Here is a 16,238-nt window from a genome sequence, read left to right as displayed (position 1 = left end):
TCAGACAACAGTCCCTGTGAAAGACCCCAGATTATTTACAACCCAAACACACTGGTCATGCCAGTGATCCCCCCTTTCTCGTTTTCTACAACCTCTCCACCTTTCAGGCCAACAGTGGAGATTCACCCATACAAGGATGGTGCATTGCTTAGAAAGTTAATGGAAAATCAACAGTTGAGTGATTTTAGAGAATCCCCCACTACATGTGCAGAATTACAAATAGTGGTAGATTAACGGTTTATTTATATTTTCCCTTTCAACTGAAGAAGTCTTTCTCAGTGGATTTCTGTAAATTGGAAAACACAGGGTGAGCCCAAGCAAAGATACTAAAGGGATGCTGCAGAGTAGTGTTCTGGAACTGCCCTACCGATCTCCCACCAGCTTTGTGCAAGCATAACCTGCCTTGTGCACCAGAGAGATGTGGACCGGTCCAAACATCACTCCCATTCCCCTCTTCACTAACAAACTTTAGCAGCTCTGTTCCATGCCAGCACTGAGGAGACACATCAAGGCGCTGCCAGCTGATCAGAGGGACACCTCTTACGAAGTTTACTGTATTTTCGTGTGTCACTAGAAATGTACAAATGTACTAACTCACAGGGAATTGAGTCAAATGTATTTTCTTATTTTATAAATTATTTTCATGTGCTGGAAATAAATGTGCTTATTTGACTCTATTCATCTGCAGTCTTCAAAGATACTAGCTGTGAACTGTCCTGTGCTGTATACCATATTTTTGTCTCATGAGGATAAATTGGTGGTTGAAGATATCCCTCTAGTGGTGTGGGTGCTGTGCTTTGGCAAAGTGGGTGGGGTTATATCCTTCCTGTTTGGCCCTGTCCGGGAGTGTCCTCGGATGGGGCCACAGTGTCTCCTGACCCCTCCTGTCTCAGCCTCCAGTATTTATGCTGCAGTAGTTTATGTGTCGGGGGGCTAGGGTCAGTTTGTTATATCTGGAGTACTTCTCCTGTCCTATTCGGTGTCCTGTGTGAATCTAAGTGTGCTCTCTCTAATTCTCTCTTTCTCTCTTTCTTTCTCTCTCTCGGAGGACCTGAGCCCTAGGACCATGCCTCAGGACTACCTGACATGATGACTCCTTGCTGTCCCCAGTCCACCTGGCTGTGCTGCTGCTCCAGTTTCAACTGTTCTGCCTTATTATTATTGGACCATGCTGGTCATTTATGAACATTTGAACATCTTGGCCATGTTCTGTTATAATCTCCACCCGGCACAGCCAGAAGAGGACTGGCCACCCCACATAGCCTGGTTCCTCTCTATGTTTCTTCCTAGGTTTTGGCCTTTCTAGGGAGTTTTTCCTAGCCACCGTGCTTCTACACCTGCATTGCTTGCTGTTTGGGGTTTTAGGCTGGGTTTCTGTACAGCACTTTGAGATATCAGCTGATGTACGAAGGGCTATATAAATACATTTGATTTGATTTGATGATAGGCCGGAACTGATGCATGGACCGGTTTGGGTTTTTACTTCACCTTCTATTTGAATGTTTGGTTTGTTAAATGTGATACGCAGTTTGTAACGTCCATTTTTATAGTTTACTTCCCTTCTTGAGTTTCTCTTTCTGCATGCCGATTTAGCCCTGCCCCGTCACTCAAGGAGCGCATTTGTTGTTCCTTCGACCACGAGACACTTGTGTTCAGTCTGCAACAATGTTGATGACAACGGCGGTTTTCACTTTGCTTCTTAATATAAATCCACTAGCGTTCTATAACTACACTATTGGTTTGTGTTTCTTACATCTGCAAACAGCTAGTTTGTCCTTTATTAGCAAGTTGGGCCTAAATCTTGTTAGCCGCTAATGCTAATCGCTAGCCAGATAATAAATGTACTGAGTCAGAGCAAACTCAATTAGCTATACAGCCTGATAATACCAGTGATGGTGTAGACCTAAATCTGCATGTATTTTATGCAACAGTATCTTCTAAATCAAAGAGGAATAGGCACAGCAAGAATATGTTAGCTACATGAAGTTGCTAAGAGAAAGCATTCAATGTAGCCAAAGATTATAGGGTCCCTTAGGAAACACAAACACTATGGATCCTAGATGGTCACAATAACTCCTCCCTGGCGTTTTCATGTCTAACACTGTATTCAAAGTGCCCACTATTATATTCTAACTATATAATTAGAATAATCATTCTATTTCCATGATTCCAACAGTTCACTCAAGTGTTTTTCTCAAAATCTCAAGTCAAATCGCAATTGTAATATTTGGTTAAAAATAAGGCCTAGATTGTTTGCCCATTTTGTGCAGCCCTACGTGGCAGTGTGGAAATGATCTCAAATCAGCGCAGAAATTGCATACATTTATGAAAATGCAGAAAAATATTTTTGTTGTTTTGAACAGTATAAAACAATCCATGGATGAATACCCATTGCAATCATTTAAAATGTGCAAATTAATTAAAAAACAGAAATACCTTATTTACATAAGTATTCAGACCCTTTGCTATGAGACTTGAAATTGCACTCAGGTGCATCCTGTTTCCATTGATGATCCTGAGGTAAATTAATTGGTTGGATATGATTTGGAAAGGCACACACCTTTATAAGGTCCCACAGTTGACAGTGAATGTCCGAGCACAAAACAAGCCATGAGGTCGACCGAATTGTCCATAGAGCTCAGAGACAGGATTGTGTCGTGGCACAGATCTGGGGAAGGGTACCAAAAAATGTCTGCAGCATTGAAGGTCCCCAAGAACACAGTGGCCTCCATCACTCTTCAATGGAAGAAGTTTTGAACTACCAATACTCTTCTTAGAGCTGGCTGCCCGGCCAAACTGAGCAATAAACCCAATTGTCACACTGACAAAGCTCCAGAGTTCCTATGTGGAGATGGGAGAACCTTCCAGAAGGACAACCATCTCTGTAGCACTCCACCAATCAGGGCTTTATGGTAGAATGGCCAGACAGAAGCCACTCCTCAGTGAAAGGCACATGACAGCCCGCTTGGAGTTTGACAAAAGGCACCTAAAGGACTCTCAGACCATCAGAAACAAGATTATCTGGTCTGATGAAACCAAGACTGAACACTTTGGCATTTACATCTTGAGGAAGCATGGCACCATGATGGTGAAAGCATCATACGGTGGGGATGTTTTTCAGAGGCAGGGACTGGCAGACTAGTCAGGATCGAGGGAAAGATGAACAGAGCAAAGTACAGAAAGCTCCTGGATGAAAACCTGCTCCAGAATGCTCAGGACCTCAGACTGGGGTGAAGGTTCACCTTCCCAACAGGACAACAACCCTAAGCACACAGCCAAGACAACACAGGAGTGGCTTCAGGAACAAGTATCTATGTCTTTGAGTGGCCGAGCCATAGCCCGGACTTGAACACGGGTCTTTCATCTCTGGAGAGACCTGAAAATAGCTGTGCAGTGACACTCCCCATCCAACCTGACAGAGTTTGAGAGGATCTGGAGAGAAGAATGGGAGAAACTCCCCAAACACAGGTAGCGTCATACCCAAGAAGACTGGAGGCTGTAATCACTGCAAAAGGTGCTTCAACAAAGTACTGAGTAAAGGGTCTGAATACTTGAGTAAATGTGATATTTCATTTTTTTAAAATAAATGTACATATTTTTTTTTTTGCTTTGTCATTATGGGGTATTGTGTGTAGATTAATGAGGAGAAAAAACTATTTAATCCATTTTAGAATAAGTCAAAACTCAAAAAGACAAAAAGTCAAGGGCTCTGAATACTTTCCCGAATGCACTGTATGTGTTGCCACCCTGGGCCACGCACTACTCATAAAGCAAACTTTTATTATTAAAAAATATAAAATACCGTCAAACCATCCAATTTTTTTAATTTTAAATACCGTGATATAATATATTTTGGCCATATCGCTTAGCCCTAGTTGTGATGTCAGACTGAAATAAAAAATATCAGCGCACAATACGTACTGAATACACCAGGAGATAAAGTTATGACATGCAAAATCCATTTTAGAGATGGATATGCCAGTTCAAAGTATCTTAGTTACGTCACTTTCTCTTGGTGCGTCGCCAGACTGTGGCCTAATGTACCCGCTGTATATCTGTTTTCCAATTTGCTGTCACCCGTCTGAGCTCGTCCCTGTCCAGACACTTCTCTCCGTGGGCACTATCCACAACGGGTTGGTTATTTATGGTAGGGCAACCTGTTTATAATGTACAGGAAGGCCACTGATGAAACCCTGACGTTATGAAACAAAAAACCCATGTTCGAGTGGGCAAGGTTGCGCTTGATGGATGCTCGATTAAGGTAGACCCACAGTTTGTGAATTAAAGCCGTTGAGACGTTAACCCTAGGAAAGCTCAAGGGTAAACTGTGAAAGGCTAAGGTGGTGAAGACAAAAAAAAATATAGCTTACCTGGCTGCAGAGGGACACTTGGACTATACCGCCGTCGCTACCGCCACAGAAGAGGCAGTACTCGCAGGGGTCAAGGGTCACTGACATGATGCCCACGTCAAAGAGAACAGACAGGAGCATCTCACCTGAGGATAGCTCCCATAGCTATAGAGAGGTTGAGAGAAGAAAGGAGATAGAGGGATGCATAGATAAATTGAGCTGAGTTGTGGACATTGGTTAATTTCAGATTTAGGAAATACATTTTGAGGGCTGCTAACATAATACACTGCTAAAATTTTAAGGGCTCACATTAGGCTTCGGCGATACACCTTTTACCGGTGTATTTTGACGGTATAACTTTCAATACCGGAAAAAATGTATTAAAATGTGTATGTAAACTCTTAACATATTTACACTTAACATGTGTAAATATGTTAAGAACATAAGATTCAACAATTGAGACACAAAATGAACAAGTTCCACAGACATGTGACTAACAGAAATGGAATAATGTTCCCCTGAACAAAGGGGGGAGAGGTCAAAAATCAAAAGTAAAAGTCAATGCAGCTGGTGGCCACGCCAGATACTAAGTACTGCAGTGCATCTCCTCCTCGTGGACTGCACCAGATTTGACAGTTCTTGCTGTGAGATGTTACCCCAATCTTCCACCAAGGCACCTGCAAGTTCCCGTCACATTTCTGGGGGGGAAATGTGCCCTCACTCTCCGATCCAACAGGTCCCAGACGTGCTTAATGGGATTGAGATCCAGGCTCTTCGCTGGCCATGGCAGAACACTGACATTCCTGTCTTGCAGGAAATCATGCACAGAATGAGCAGTATGGCTGGTGGCATTGGCATGCTGGAGGGTCATGTCAGGATGAGCCTGCAGGAAAGGTACCACATGAGGGAGGAGGATGTCTTCCCTGTAACGCACAGCGTTGAGATTGCCTGCAATGACGACAAGCTCAGTCCGATGATGCTGTGACACACTGCCCCCGACCATGACAGATCCTCCACCTCCAAATTGATCCCGCTCCAGAGTACAGGTCTTGTGTAATGCTCATTCCTTCGACGATAAACGTGAATCCGACAATCACCCCTGAATCAAACCATGACTCGTCAGTGATGAGCACTTTTTTACAGTCCTGTCTGGTCCAGTGACGGTGGGTTTGTGCCCATAGGCGATGCTGTTGCTGGTGATGTCTGGTGAGGACCTGCCTTACAACAGGCCTACAAGCCCTCAGTCCAGCCTCTCTCAGCCTTTTGCGGACAGTCTGAGCACTGATGGAGGGATTCTGCGTTCCTGTTGTAACTCGGGCAGTTGTTGTTGCCATCCTGTACCTGTCCCGCAGGTGTGATGTTTGGATTTACCACTCCTGTGCAGGTGTTGTTACACGTGGTCTGCCACTGCGAGGATGATCAGCTGTCCATCCTGTCTCCCTGTAGCGCTGTCTTTGGCGTCTCACAATACGGACATTGGAATTTATTGCCCTGGCCACATCTGCAGTTCTCATGCCTCCTTGCAGCATGCCTAAGGCATGTTCACGCAGATGAGCAGGGACCCTGGGTATCTTTCTTTTGGTGTTTTTCAGAGTCAGTAGAAAGGTCTCTTTAGTGTCCTAAGTTTTCATAACTGTGACCTTAATTGCCTACTGTCTGTAAGCTGTTAGTGTCTTAACGACCGTTCCACATGTGCATGTTTATTAATTGTTTATGGTTCATTGAACAAGCATGGAAACAATGTTTAAAGCCTTTACAATGACGATCTGTGAAGTTATTTGGATTTTTATTAATTATCTTTAAAGACAGGCCCCGTGAAAAAGGGATGTTTCTTTTTTTGCTGAGTTCATGTATATATGGGGCACTCCCACCTTGCAAGGACAGTGGGGCTATGTGCTACGCCACTTCTTATAACTATAAGTTAAGTATAACTATAAGAAATCTAAGATGTGTCAAATAAATTATATCCAGCTCAGGACCCCAATCAAACAAATGTATTTATAAAGCCCTTTTTACATCAGCTGATGTCACAAAATGCTGTACAGAAACCCAGCCTAAAACCCCAAACAGCAAGCAATGCAGATGTAGAAGCACGGTGGCTTGGAAAAACTCCCTAGAAAGACAGGAACATAGGAAGAAAGCTAGAGAGGAGCCAGGCTCTGAGGGGTAACCCGTCGTCTTCTGGCTGTACTGGGTTGAGATAACAGAACGTGGCCAAGATGTTCAAAAGTTCATAGATGACCAGCAGGGTCAAATAATGGTTGTAGAAGGTGTAGAAGGTGCAACAGGTCAGCACCTCAGGAGTAAATGTCATTTGGCTTTTCATAGCTGATCCTTCAGAGTTAGAGACAGCAGGTGCGGGCGGTAGAAAGAGTCGAAAACAGCAGGTCCGGGACAAGATTGCACATCCGGTGAACAGGTCCGTGTTTCATAGCTGCAGGCAGAACAGTTGAAACTGGAGCAGCAGCACAACCAGGTGGACTGGGGACAGCAAGGAACCATCAGCTATGATTTGGTTTCATAAGTTGCTAGCTAAGTGGCTAGATGTCAAGATCAAGCTTATTGGTTACAGCAGAGAAATTCAATCCCCTCCTGGATTAAGATCCCTGGTGCCTAAATTGTTTTGCGCAACAACAACAAGTATATATTTTTAAATAGCGACACTTCTGTGCATATTCGGAAATACCATATACCCCAAATATGGTAGAGAAACTGTTTGAAAATCTGGATACTGCCCAACACTAGCTCACACTTTCTATGACAAAAAGAGTGAGGGAGACCAAGAAATAGAGCGCAAGAACAAAGAAAATGTTGTGTGAGCTCACACTGCAGGGCTGTTCCCCTGAATCTGTCTGTCTGAGAGGAGTGGGCCATTTTAGCGTGCTGGGCATTAAAATACATCTTAGTCTGCAGAAAGTCTGCACATTTCTGTTCCAACCTCAACTTAATGACTTGGATAGATCAAATCATTTAGTGGCTATGACACTTAACGTCTTTTGCCAAGATCTTGAAGGCAATTCATTGAGTAAGGAGAAGAAAAGAAACTGCTGAGGAACAAATTTTGGAAGTGGAAAGTATGTTACGTAAAAGGGGTGTAGGTTTTGTGACTTGTGATCAGCTACGTTATATTGCACTAATTACTTCTGTAATAGGATGGCCCAAAGGGGTGTCTTCACCCCCTTCATCCCTGTTTAGGCATAATACCTCGATATTTATCCCGTGTTGGACACAGCTGGTGCTATATAACCATGCCAACCAACCAGCAGTTAAAAGAAAAATGTTGAATGAGTTCTCATGGTGGAAGTGGGCTACATAAGCTCGACAGGTTCTGTATAAGATGGACGACTATACATGTGTGGCCATTTGGCTTATGTGACTTGAACATCCTTCAGATAGCAGTGAAACTGGCCTGATGGACAGCTTCAGCATTACCTCTGCATTGTCCCCTTCCTAGTTAAATCCCACTTGATTGATGTTTCTTTAGGATATAAAACAAGCTGAATGTAAAATAGCGTTGGGAATTCTGCCCATAATTTAACTCGATCAATGCCCACAACCCTATCATAAAACAAAAATGCTGAAGTCAAGGGATATGGAAATAGTCTACAATTGGCTTTATGGAAGCATACTAGCTATATGTGCTGTATAATGTTCCAGGCTCTTGAGTACATTACTCCCCACCTGATCCTTTTATTCAGGTGTAAACACTAAGACCTTGTGCATTCTTGAACAACCGTTTAGATAACATTATTGTTTATATTTATTTCCTTTGTCTGTTCCAGTGTACAAATACAGTTTATTTATGACAGAATGTTCCTTTCGGCAACTGTACTTAAAACAGTTTGATTTGAAAATTGAGAACCGTGAGATCATGGACTGCAACTGTTGCAAGGGAAGTCAGAAACTCGTGGAAAACATCTCAGAAACCTGATGAAAAGCGTGAGACAATAACAGCGTTTGAGTTTTTGAACATCAGTGTCACGCCTTGGTCATTGTATTTTGTGTTTTCGTTATATTATTTGGTCAGGCCAGGGTGTGACATGGGTTTATGTTATATTGTATTTTCGTATTGGGGTTTGTAGTATTTGGGATCGCGGCTGATTAGGGGTGTTGTATGGGCTTGGCTGTCAGAGTCAGGTGATTCTCGTTGTCTCTGATTGGGAACCGTATTTAGGTAGCCTGGTTTCGCTTTGTATTTCGTGGGTGATTGTTTCTGTCTCTGTGTAGTTTCACCAGATAGGCTGTAATTAGGTTTCACGTTCCGTTTGTTGTTTTGTATTTTGTATAGTTATTTCATGTGTCACTTTTTCTATTAAAGTCATGAGTAACCACTACACTGCATTTCGGTCCGACTCTCTTTTGACAAACGAAGAACGCCAGGCAGTGACAGCTGGAGCAGCAAAAGGAGGATGAATTATTCGGAGAATGGACATGGGAAGACGTGTTGGATGGTAAAGGTTGTTACACTTGGGAGGAGATACTGGCCGGAAGAGATCGCCTCCCATGGGAACAGGTGGAGGCACTAAGGAGAGCAGAGGCAGCCGGAGATAGGAGCCGACGATACGAGGGAACACGGTTGGCAAGGAAGCCCGAAAAGCAGCCCCAAATAATATTGGGGGGGGGGGCTTAAAGAGAGTATGGCTATGCCAGGTAGGAGACCTGCACAAACTCCCTGTGCTTACCGGGGGGCTAGAGAGACCGGGCAGGCACCGTGTTATGCTATGGAGCGCACGGTGTTTCCAGTGCGGGTGCATAGCCCGGTGCGGCACATACCAGCCCTTCGTATTGGCCGGGCTAAAGTGGGCATCGAGCCAGGTAAGGTTGGGCAGGCTCGGTGCTCAAGAGCTCCAGTGCGCCTGCACGGTCCGGTCTATCCAGAGCCAACTCTCCTTGTTTATCGTGAGGAGCCAAGGAGGAGACCAGAACCAGAGCCGGTGTTAGAGGTGAGCGAAGCAGAGACTGTGAAGGAGTTAATGGGGAAAGTGGAGGAGAGAGTAATGAGGGAGTTGCTAGCATGGTGCTATAGGTACGATATTCGTCCGACGGAGCGTGTCGGGGATTTAATGGCACCTGGGTCAGCGCTCCATACTCGTCCTGAGGTGCGTGTTAGTCGGCTGGTGAAAAATGTGCCAGCCTCACACACCAGGCCTCCTGTGTACCTACCTAGCCTTGCACGTCCTGTGCCAGTCCTGCTCTCAGGCTCTCCAGTACACCTTCACGGTCCAGTCCATCCAGAGCCAACTCCACACACCAGTCCTCCGGTAGCAGCTCCCCGCACCAGGCTTCCAGTGCGTGTCCTCGATCCTGTAGCACCCGTTCCAGCACCACGCACCAGGCCTTCTGTGCGCCTTGCCTGTTCAGCACAGCCAGAGCCTTCCTTCCCTCCTGCGCTGTAGGAGTCTCCCGCCTGTTCAGCGCTATCAGAGCCTTCCTTCCCTCCTGCGCTGTCGGAGTCTCCCGCCTGTTCAGCGCTATCAGAGCCTTCCTCCTCTACAGCGATGCCGGAGCCTCCTGCCTGTTCGGAGTAGCCTGAGCTGCCAGTCTGCAGGGAGCTGTCAGTCTGCAAGGTACTGTCAGTCTGCATGAAGCAGCCAGAGCTGTCAGTCTGCAAAGAGCTGCCAGTCTGCAGGGTGCTGTCAGCCTGCATGGAGCAGTCAGAGCTGTCAGTCTGCATGACGCAGTCAGAGCTGTCAGTCTGCAAAGAGCTGCCAGTCTGCAGGGTGCTGTCAGCCTGCATGGAGCAGCCAGAGCTGTCAGTCTGTATGAAGCAGTCAGAGCTGTCAGCCTGCATGGAGCTGCCAGAGCTGTCAGTCTGCAAGGAGCGGTCAGTCTACATACAGCAGCTAGATCCGCCAGTCAGCCATGATCTTCTAGATCTGCCAGTCAACCAGATTCTTCCAGATCTGCCAGTCAACCAGTCTCTTCCAGATCTGCCAGTCAACCAGTCTCTTCCAGATCTGCCAGTCAACCAGTCTCTTCCAGATCTGCCAGTCAACCAGTCTCTTCCAGATCTGCCAGTCAACCAGTCTCTTCCAGATCTGCCAGTCAACCAGTCTCTTCCAGATCTGCCAGTCAACCAGTCTCTTCCAGATCTGCTAGTCAACCAGAATCTTCCAGATCCGCCAGCCAGCCAGGATCTACCGGAGCCTACTACCTGCCTGAGCTTCATCTCAGTACTGGGCTTCCTCTCAGTACTGGGCTTCCTCTCAGTACTGGGCTTTCTCTCAGTACTGGGCTGACCCTCAGTTCCAGGCTGACCCTCAGTTCCGGGCTGACCCTCAGTTCCGGGCTGACCCTCAGTTCCGGGCTGCCCCTCAGTTCTGGGCTGCCCCTCAGTCTCGAGCTGCCCCTCAGTCCCGAGCTGCCCCTCAGTCCCGAGCTGTCCCTCAGTCCCGAGCTGTCCCTCAGTCCCGAGCTGTCCCTCAGTCCCGAGATGCCCCTCAGTCACGAGCTGCTCCTCAGTTCTGTGGGTTCTGGGTGAGGACTATTGGGTCATGGTCAGCGGCGAGGGTGGATTATCCCAGGACGCGAAGGGGAGGAACTAGGACATTAATGGAGTGGGGTCCACGTCCCGAGCCGGAACTGCCACTATGGACAGACGCCCACCCGGACCCTCCCTATGGTTTTGAGGTGCGTCCGGGAGTCCGCACCTTAGGGGGGGGGGTGGTTCTGTCACGCCTTGGTCATTGTATTTTGTGTTTTCGTTATATTATTTGGTCAGGCCAGGGTGTGACATGGGTTTATGTTATTGTATTTTCGTATTGGGGTTTGTAGTATTTGGGATCGCAGCTGATTAGGGGTGTTGTATGGGCTTGGCTGCTTGAGGCAGTTCTCAATCAGAGTCAGGTGATTCTCGTTGTCTCTGATTGGGAACCGTATTTAGGTAGCCTGGTTTCGCTTTGTATTTCGTGGGTGATTGGTCCTGTCTCTGTGTAGTTTCACCAGATAGGCTGTAATTAGGTTTCACGTTCCGTTTGTTGTTTTGTATTTTGTATAGTTATTTCATGTGTCACTTTTCCTATTAAAGTCATGAGTAACCACTACGCTGCATTTCGGTCCGACTCTCTTTTGACAAACGAAGAACGCCGTTACAATCAGGGTCACAGCACTGAAACATTATCGCAATGGGATCCTGCAAAAAATGTCTGGTGATGGTGAATGGTAATTTAAACAGATAAGAAAAATCTAAATAAAGTCATCTTTATCATAAATTACCAATGTTTGAATCACAAGTGTTTACTAAGTGTTATTGTACATCACAGAAAAATAGAATTTAGTTCTGATGTTGAAGGATGCATGATTACAACATATGTGACCAACTCTAGCAGACTCAATTAAAGCCCAGTAAAACAACAAAGTGATGAAAAAGCCAGATTAATGAATGACATGAAAAATATATGCGCTCACTTTGGTAAAACTCAAATCAAATTGATTATCTTTGCACCGTTTATCAAAATAAAACATTGTTAAAAGCTTGAAGCAAAACCCTGGTGGTTCTTGGGCGAGAAAAACAACTTGAGAGCCAGAAGGTCTGAACAATGCCAACTACACAACCCAGCCATGGAATTACAAAAATATGACTACACCAAACATAAAAACACTAAATGCTAAGAGTGAAACTATCAAGGTAAAACATTTCTGGGGTTTTGGATTATGCAAAGTTTACTGATATGAAATAATTCCGAACACCCCCTCCCATCCGTCCAACTCTGCTCCAAGACACTACACTGGTGTGTCTGAGTGTTTATTAGAGGGAATGGAGGGGCTCATATATTTAAAGTCTGCCATAGTGGTGGGAGGCTACTGAAAGTTTACTATAGCCCAACCTGCCTCGTGCCATCAACCGCTGGGCCCCTATCTACAAAGCATCTCAGAAAATATCCTAGGAATCCTGTTAAAACCTTAAGACAAAAAAATAACTCAAAGTACAGAGTAGGTTTTAGGGTGATGTTAGGACACTGCTCAGACAAACTCTGAGCCAGGAGTAAAAATCAACTCATAAAAGTTTCTCAGCTGGTAATCACAACAGTTTGAGGTACCGCAAACGAAAGATGGTGATAACGCTCTGACATTGTTGTAAATTATGGGGAATAACCAATCGTGTTGAGGCATCTCCAGCTGCTTCAGACAACTATGGTGAATGTGACTGTGCATAAACTGTTGCAATGGTAAAAAGTGACGTAATTTTTGCCGGACATTTTCTTAAGAAATTCTGATCTTTTGAATAATGTGATAGGCATACCGGTAATGAAAGAGCTGCAAAACCTGGACCCGTACAAATCAGCTGGGCTTGACAATCTGGACCCTCTATTTCTGAAACTATCCGCCGCCATTGTCGCAACCCCTATTACCAGCCTGTTCAACCTCTCTTTCATATCGTCTGAGATCCCCAAGGATTGGAAAGCTGCCGCAGTCATCCCCCTCTTCAAAGGGGGAGACACCCTGGACCCATACTGTTACAGACCCATGTCCATCCTGCCCTGCCTATCTAAGGTCTTCGATAGCCAAGTCAACAAACAGGTCACTGACCAACTCGAATCCCACCGTACCTTCTCCGCTGTGCAATCTGGTTTCCGAGCCGGTCACGGGTACACCTCAGCCAAGGTACTAAACGATTTCATAACCGCCATCGATAAAAGACAGTACTGTGCAGCCGTCTTCATCGACCTTGCCAAGGCTTTCGACTCTGTCAATCACCATATTCTTATCGGCAGACTCAGTAGCCTCGGTTTTTCGGATGACTGCCTTGCCTGGTTCACCAACTACTTTGCAGACAGAGTTCAGTGTGTCAAATCGGAGGGCATGCTGTCCGGTCCTCTGGCAGTCTCTATGGGGGTGCCACAGGGTTCAATCCTTGGGCCGACTCTTTTCTCTGTATATATCAATGATGTTGCTCTTGCTGCGGGCGGTTCCCTGATCCACCTCTACGCAGACGACACCATTCTATTTACTTCCGTCCCGTCCTTGGACACTGTGCTATCTAACCTCCAAACGAGCTTCAATGCCATACAACACTCCTTCCGTGGCCTCCAACTGCTCTTAAAACGCTAGTAAAACCAAATGCATGCTTTTCAACCGCTCGCTGCCTGCACCCTGATTAGCATCATCACTCTGGATGGTTCCGACCTTGAATATGTGGACATCTATAAGTACCTAGGTGTCTGGCTAGACTGTAAACTCTCCTTCCAGACTCATATCAAACATCTCCAATCGAAAATCAAATCTAGAGTCGGCTTTCTATTCTGCAACAAAGCCTCCTGCACTCACGCCGCCAAACTTACCCTAGTAAAACTGACTATCCTACCAATCCTCGATTTCGGCGATGTCATCTACAAAATTGCCTCCAACACTCTACTCAGCAAACTGGATGCAGTTTATCACAGTGCCATTCGTTTTGTCACTAAAGCACCTTATACCAACCACCACTGCGACCTGTATGCTCTAGTCGTCTGGCCCTCGCTACATATTCGTCGCCAGACCCACTGGCTCCAGGTCATCTACAAGTCCATGCTAGGTAAAGCTCCGCCTTATCTCAGTTCACTGGTCACGATGGCAACACCCATCCGTAGCACGTGCTCCAGCAGGTGTATCTCACTGATCATCCCTAAAGCCAACACCTCATTTGGCCGCCTTTCGTTCCAGTTCTCTGCTGCCTGTGACTGGAACGAATTGCAAAAATCGCTGAAGTTGGAGACTTTTATCTCCCTCACCAACTTCAAACATCTGCTATCTGAGCAGCTAACCGATCGCTGCAGCTGATCCCTACCTCATCCCCATACTGTTTTTATTTATTTACTTTTCTGCTCTTTTGCACACCAATACCTCTACATGTACATGACCATCTGATCATTTATCACTCCAGTGTTAATCTGAAAAATTGTAATTATTCACCTACCTCCTCATGACTTTTGCACACAATGTATATAGACTCCCTTTTTTTCTACTGTGTTATTGACTTGTTAATTGTTTACTCCATGTGTAACTCTGTGTTGTTGTCTGTTCACACTGCTATGCTTTATATTGGCCAGGTCGCAGTTGCAAATGAGAACTTGTTCTCAACTAGCCTACCTGGTTAAATAAAGGTGAAATCAAAAAATAAAAAATAAAAACTGAATAATACTGTATAATGGTTGTTAAAAGCGATTTTAAAATAATATTACTGTTATACACTTCACTTCTGTTCAACAACTCTAAATAGCTTTTGACACAGTAGGCATGAAGTTACTTGCCAATAACGTTTCATTAAACGTCTGAAATGTAATTAATCACTGAACACATAGGCCCTTGATGCTGTCAATTGCCCAGCGTATAGGCAAGCCAAATTTTGCCAGATTTTTTAACACTGTAATGTTGCGCTCCAAAAGGAATAACATGATGTAGGTTACTGAAATAATCTAAACAACATTTTATTAGGGCCCCCAAAAGGCCGGCTCTGACTGCATGTGTGGGTATGGATGTGGGTATGCAGACCCATCAGGAGTTCAGATTTATTGTGGAGCCCACCCCCATCAAATTTGCCAATCACTGATCTCAATTATTTATGTGTTGATCATATAGAAATATTTAAACATTATTTTAACTCCATAACAATTGCCTGTCTATGGCGCAGGAACCACTGACAGGCTGCCCTTTTCTATTATGAAGAAACCTGCTGGTAACTTAGGACAGCTTATGGAGGTCTCCTTAATATCTATCGACTAGGTAGAACTCTTTTGACTAAAGAGGCTTCTTGCATAGGACTGTTACGGTGACTATATTACTGCCACAGCGGCAGTCACGAATCAGGACCGCAGTCAAATTCCAAGTATGCTATCCTATTGAGCTGTTGTTGGAGCAGCTTGACCGTATGGTACATTTGCTTCACGGAAACATGGCTCACTGGAGAGACGCTATCCGGGGCGGTGCAGCCAACGGGTTTCTCCACGCATCGTGCCAACAGAAACAAACATCTTTCTGGTAAGAAGAGTGGCGGGGGCGTGTGCCTCATGACTAACGAGACATGGTGTGATGAAAGGAACATACAGGAACTCAAATCCTTCTGTTCACCTGATTTAGAATTCCTCACAATCAAATGTAGACCGCATTATCTACCAAGAGAATTCTCTTCGATTATAATCACAGCCGTATATATCCCCCCCCAAGCAGACACATCGATGGCTCTGAACGAACTTTATTTAACTCTTTGCAAACTGGAAACCATTTATCCAGAGGCTGCATTCATTGTAGCTGGGGATTTTAACAAAGCTAATCTGAAAACAAGACTCCCTAAATTTTATCAGCATATCGATTGCGCAACCAGGGGTGGTAAAACCTTGGATCACTGTTACTCTAACTTCCGCGACGCATATAAGGCCCTGCCCCGCCCCCCTTTCGGAAAAGCTGACCACGACTCCATTTTGTTGATCCCTGCCTACAGACAGAAACTTAAACAAGAGGCTCCCACGCTGAGGTCTGTCCAACGCTGGTCCGACCAAGCTGACTCCACACTCCAAGACTGCTTCCATCACGTGTACTGGGACATGTTTCATATTGCGTCAGATAACAATATTGACGAATACGCTGATTCGGTGTGCGAGTTCATAAGAACGTGCGTTGAAGATGTCGATCCCATAGCAACGATTAAAACATTCCCTAACCAGAAACCGTGGATTGATGGCAGCATTTGCGTGGAACTGAAAGCGCGAACCACTGCTTTTAATCAGGGCAAGGTGTCTGGTAACATGACCGAATACAAACAGTGCAGCTATTCCCTTCGCAAGGCTATCAAACAAGCTAAGCATCAGTACAGAGACAAAGTAGAATCTCAATTCAACGGCTCAGACACAAGAGGCATGTGGCAGGGTCTACAGTCAATCACGGACTACAAGAAGAAACCCAGCCCAGTCACGG

The 16,238-nt window shown here is 45.3% G+C and overlaps 1 protein-coding gene across 1 annotated transcript in view; it reads right to left on the bottom strand.

Moving 5' to 3' along the window:
• The window catches only part of LOC118400669 (WD repeat-containing protein 18-like), a 110,660-nt gene that overhangs the window by 70,980 nt on the left and 23,442 nt on the right, over positions 1–16,238 (bottom strand). Inside the window, exon 5 of the mRNA XM_052475243.1 lies at positions 4,371–4,514. Within this exon, the coding sequence (XP_052331203.1) occupies positions 4,371–4,514 (144 nt within the window). The remainder of the gene's footprint in view (positions 1–4,370; positions 4,515–16,238) is intronic.

The sequence above is a fragment of the Oncorhynchus keta genome, chromosome 22 (genome assembly GCF_023373465.1).
Source record: "Oncorhynchus keta strain PuntledgeMale-10-30-2019 chromosome 22, Oket_V2, whole genome shotgun sequence".
In the NCBI taxonomy this organism is placed as follows: domain Eukaryota; kingdom Metazoa; phylum Chordata; class Actinopteri; order Salmoniformes; family Salmonidae; genus Oncorhynchus; species Oncorhynchus keta.
This window is presented reverse-complemented; position numbering and strand designations above follow the sequence as displayed.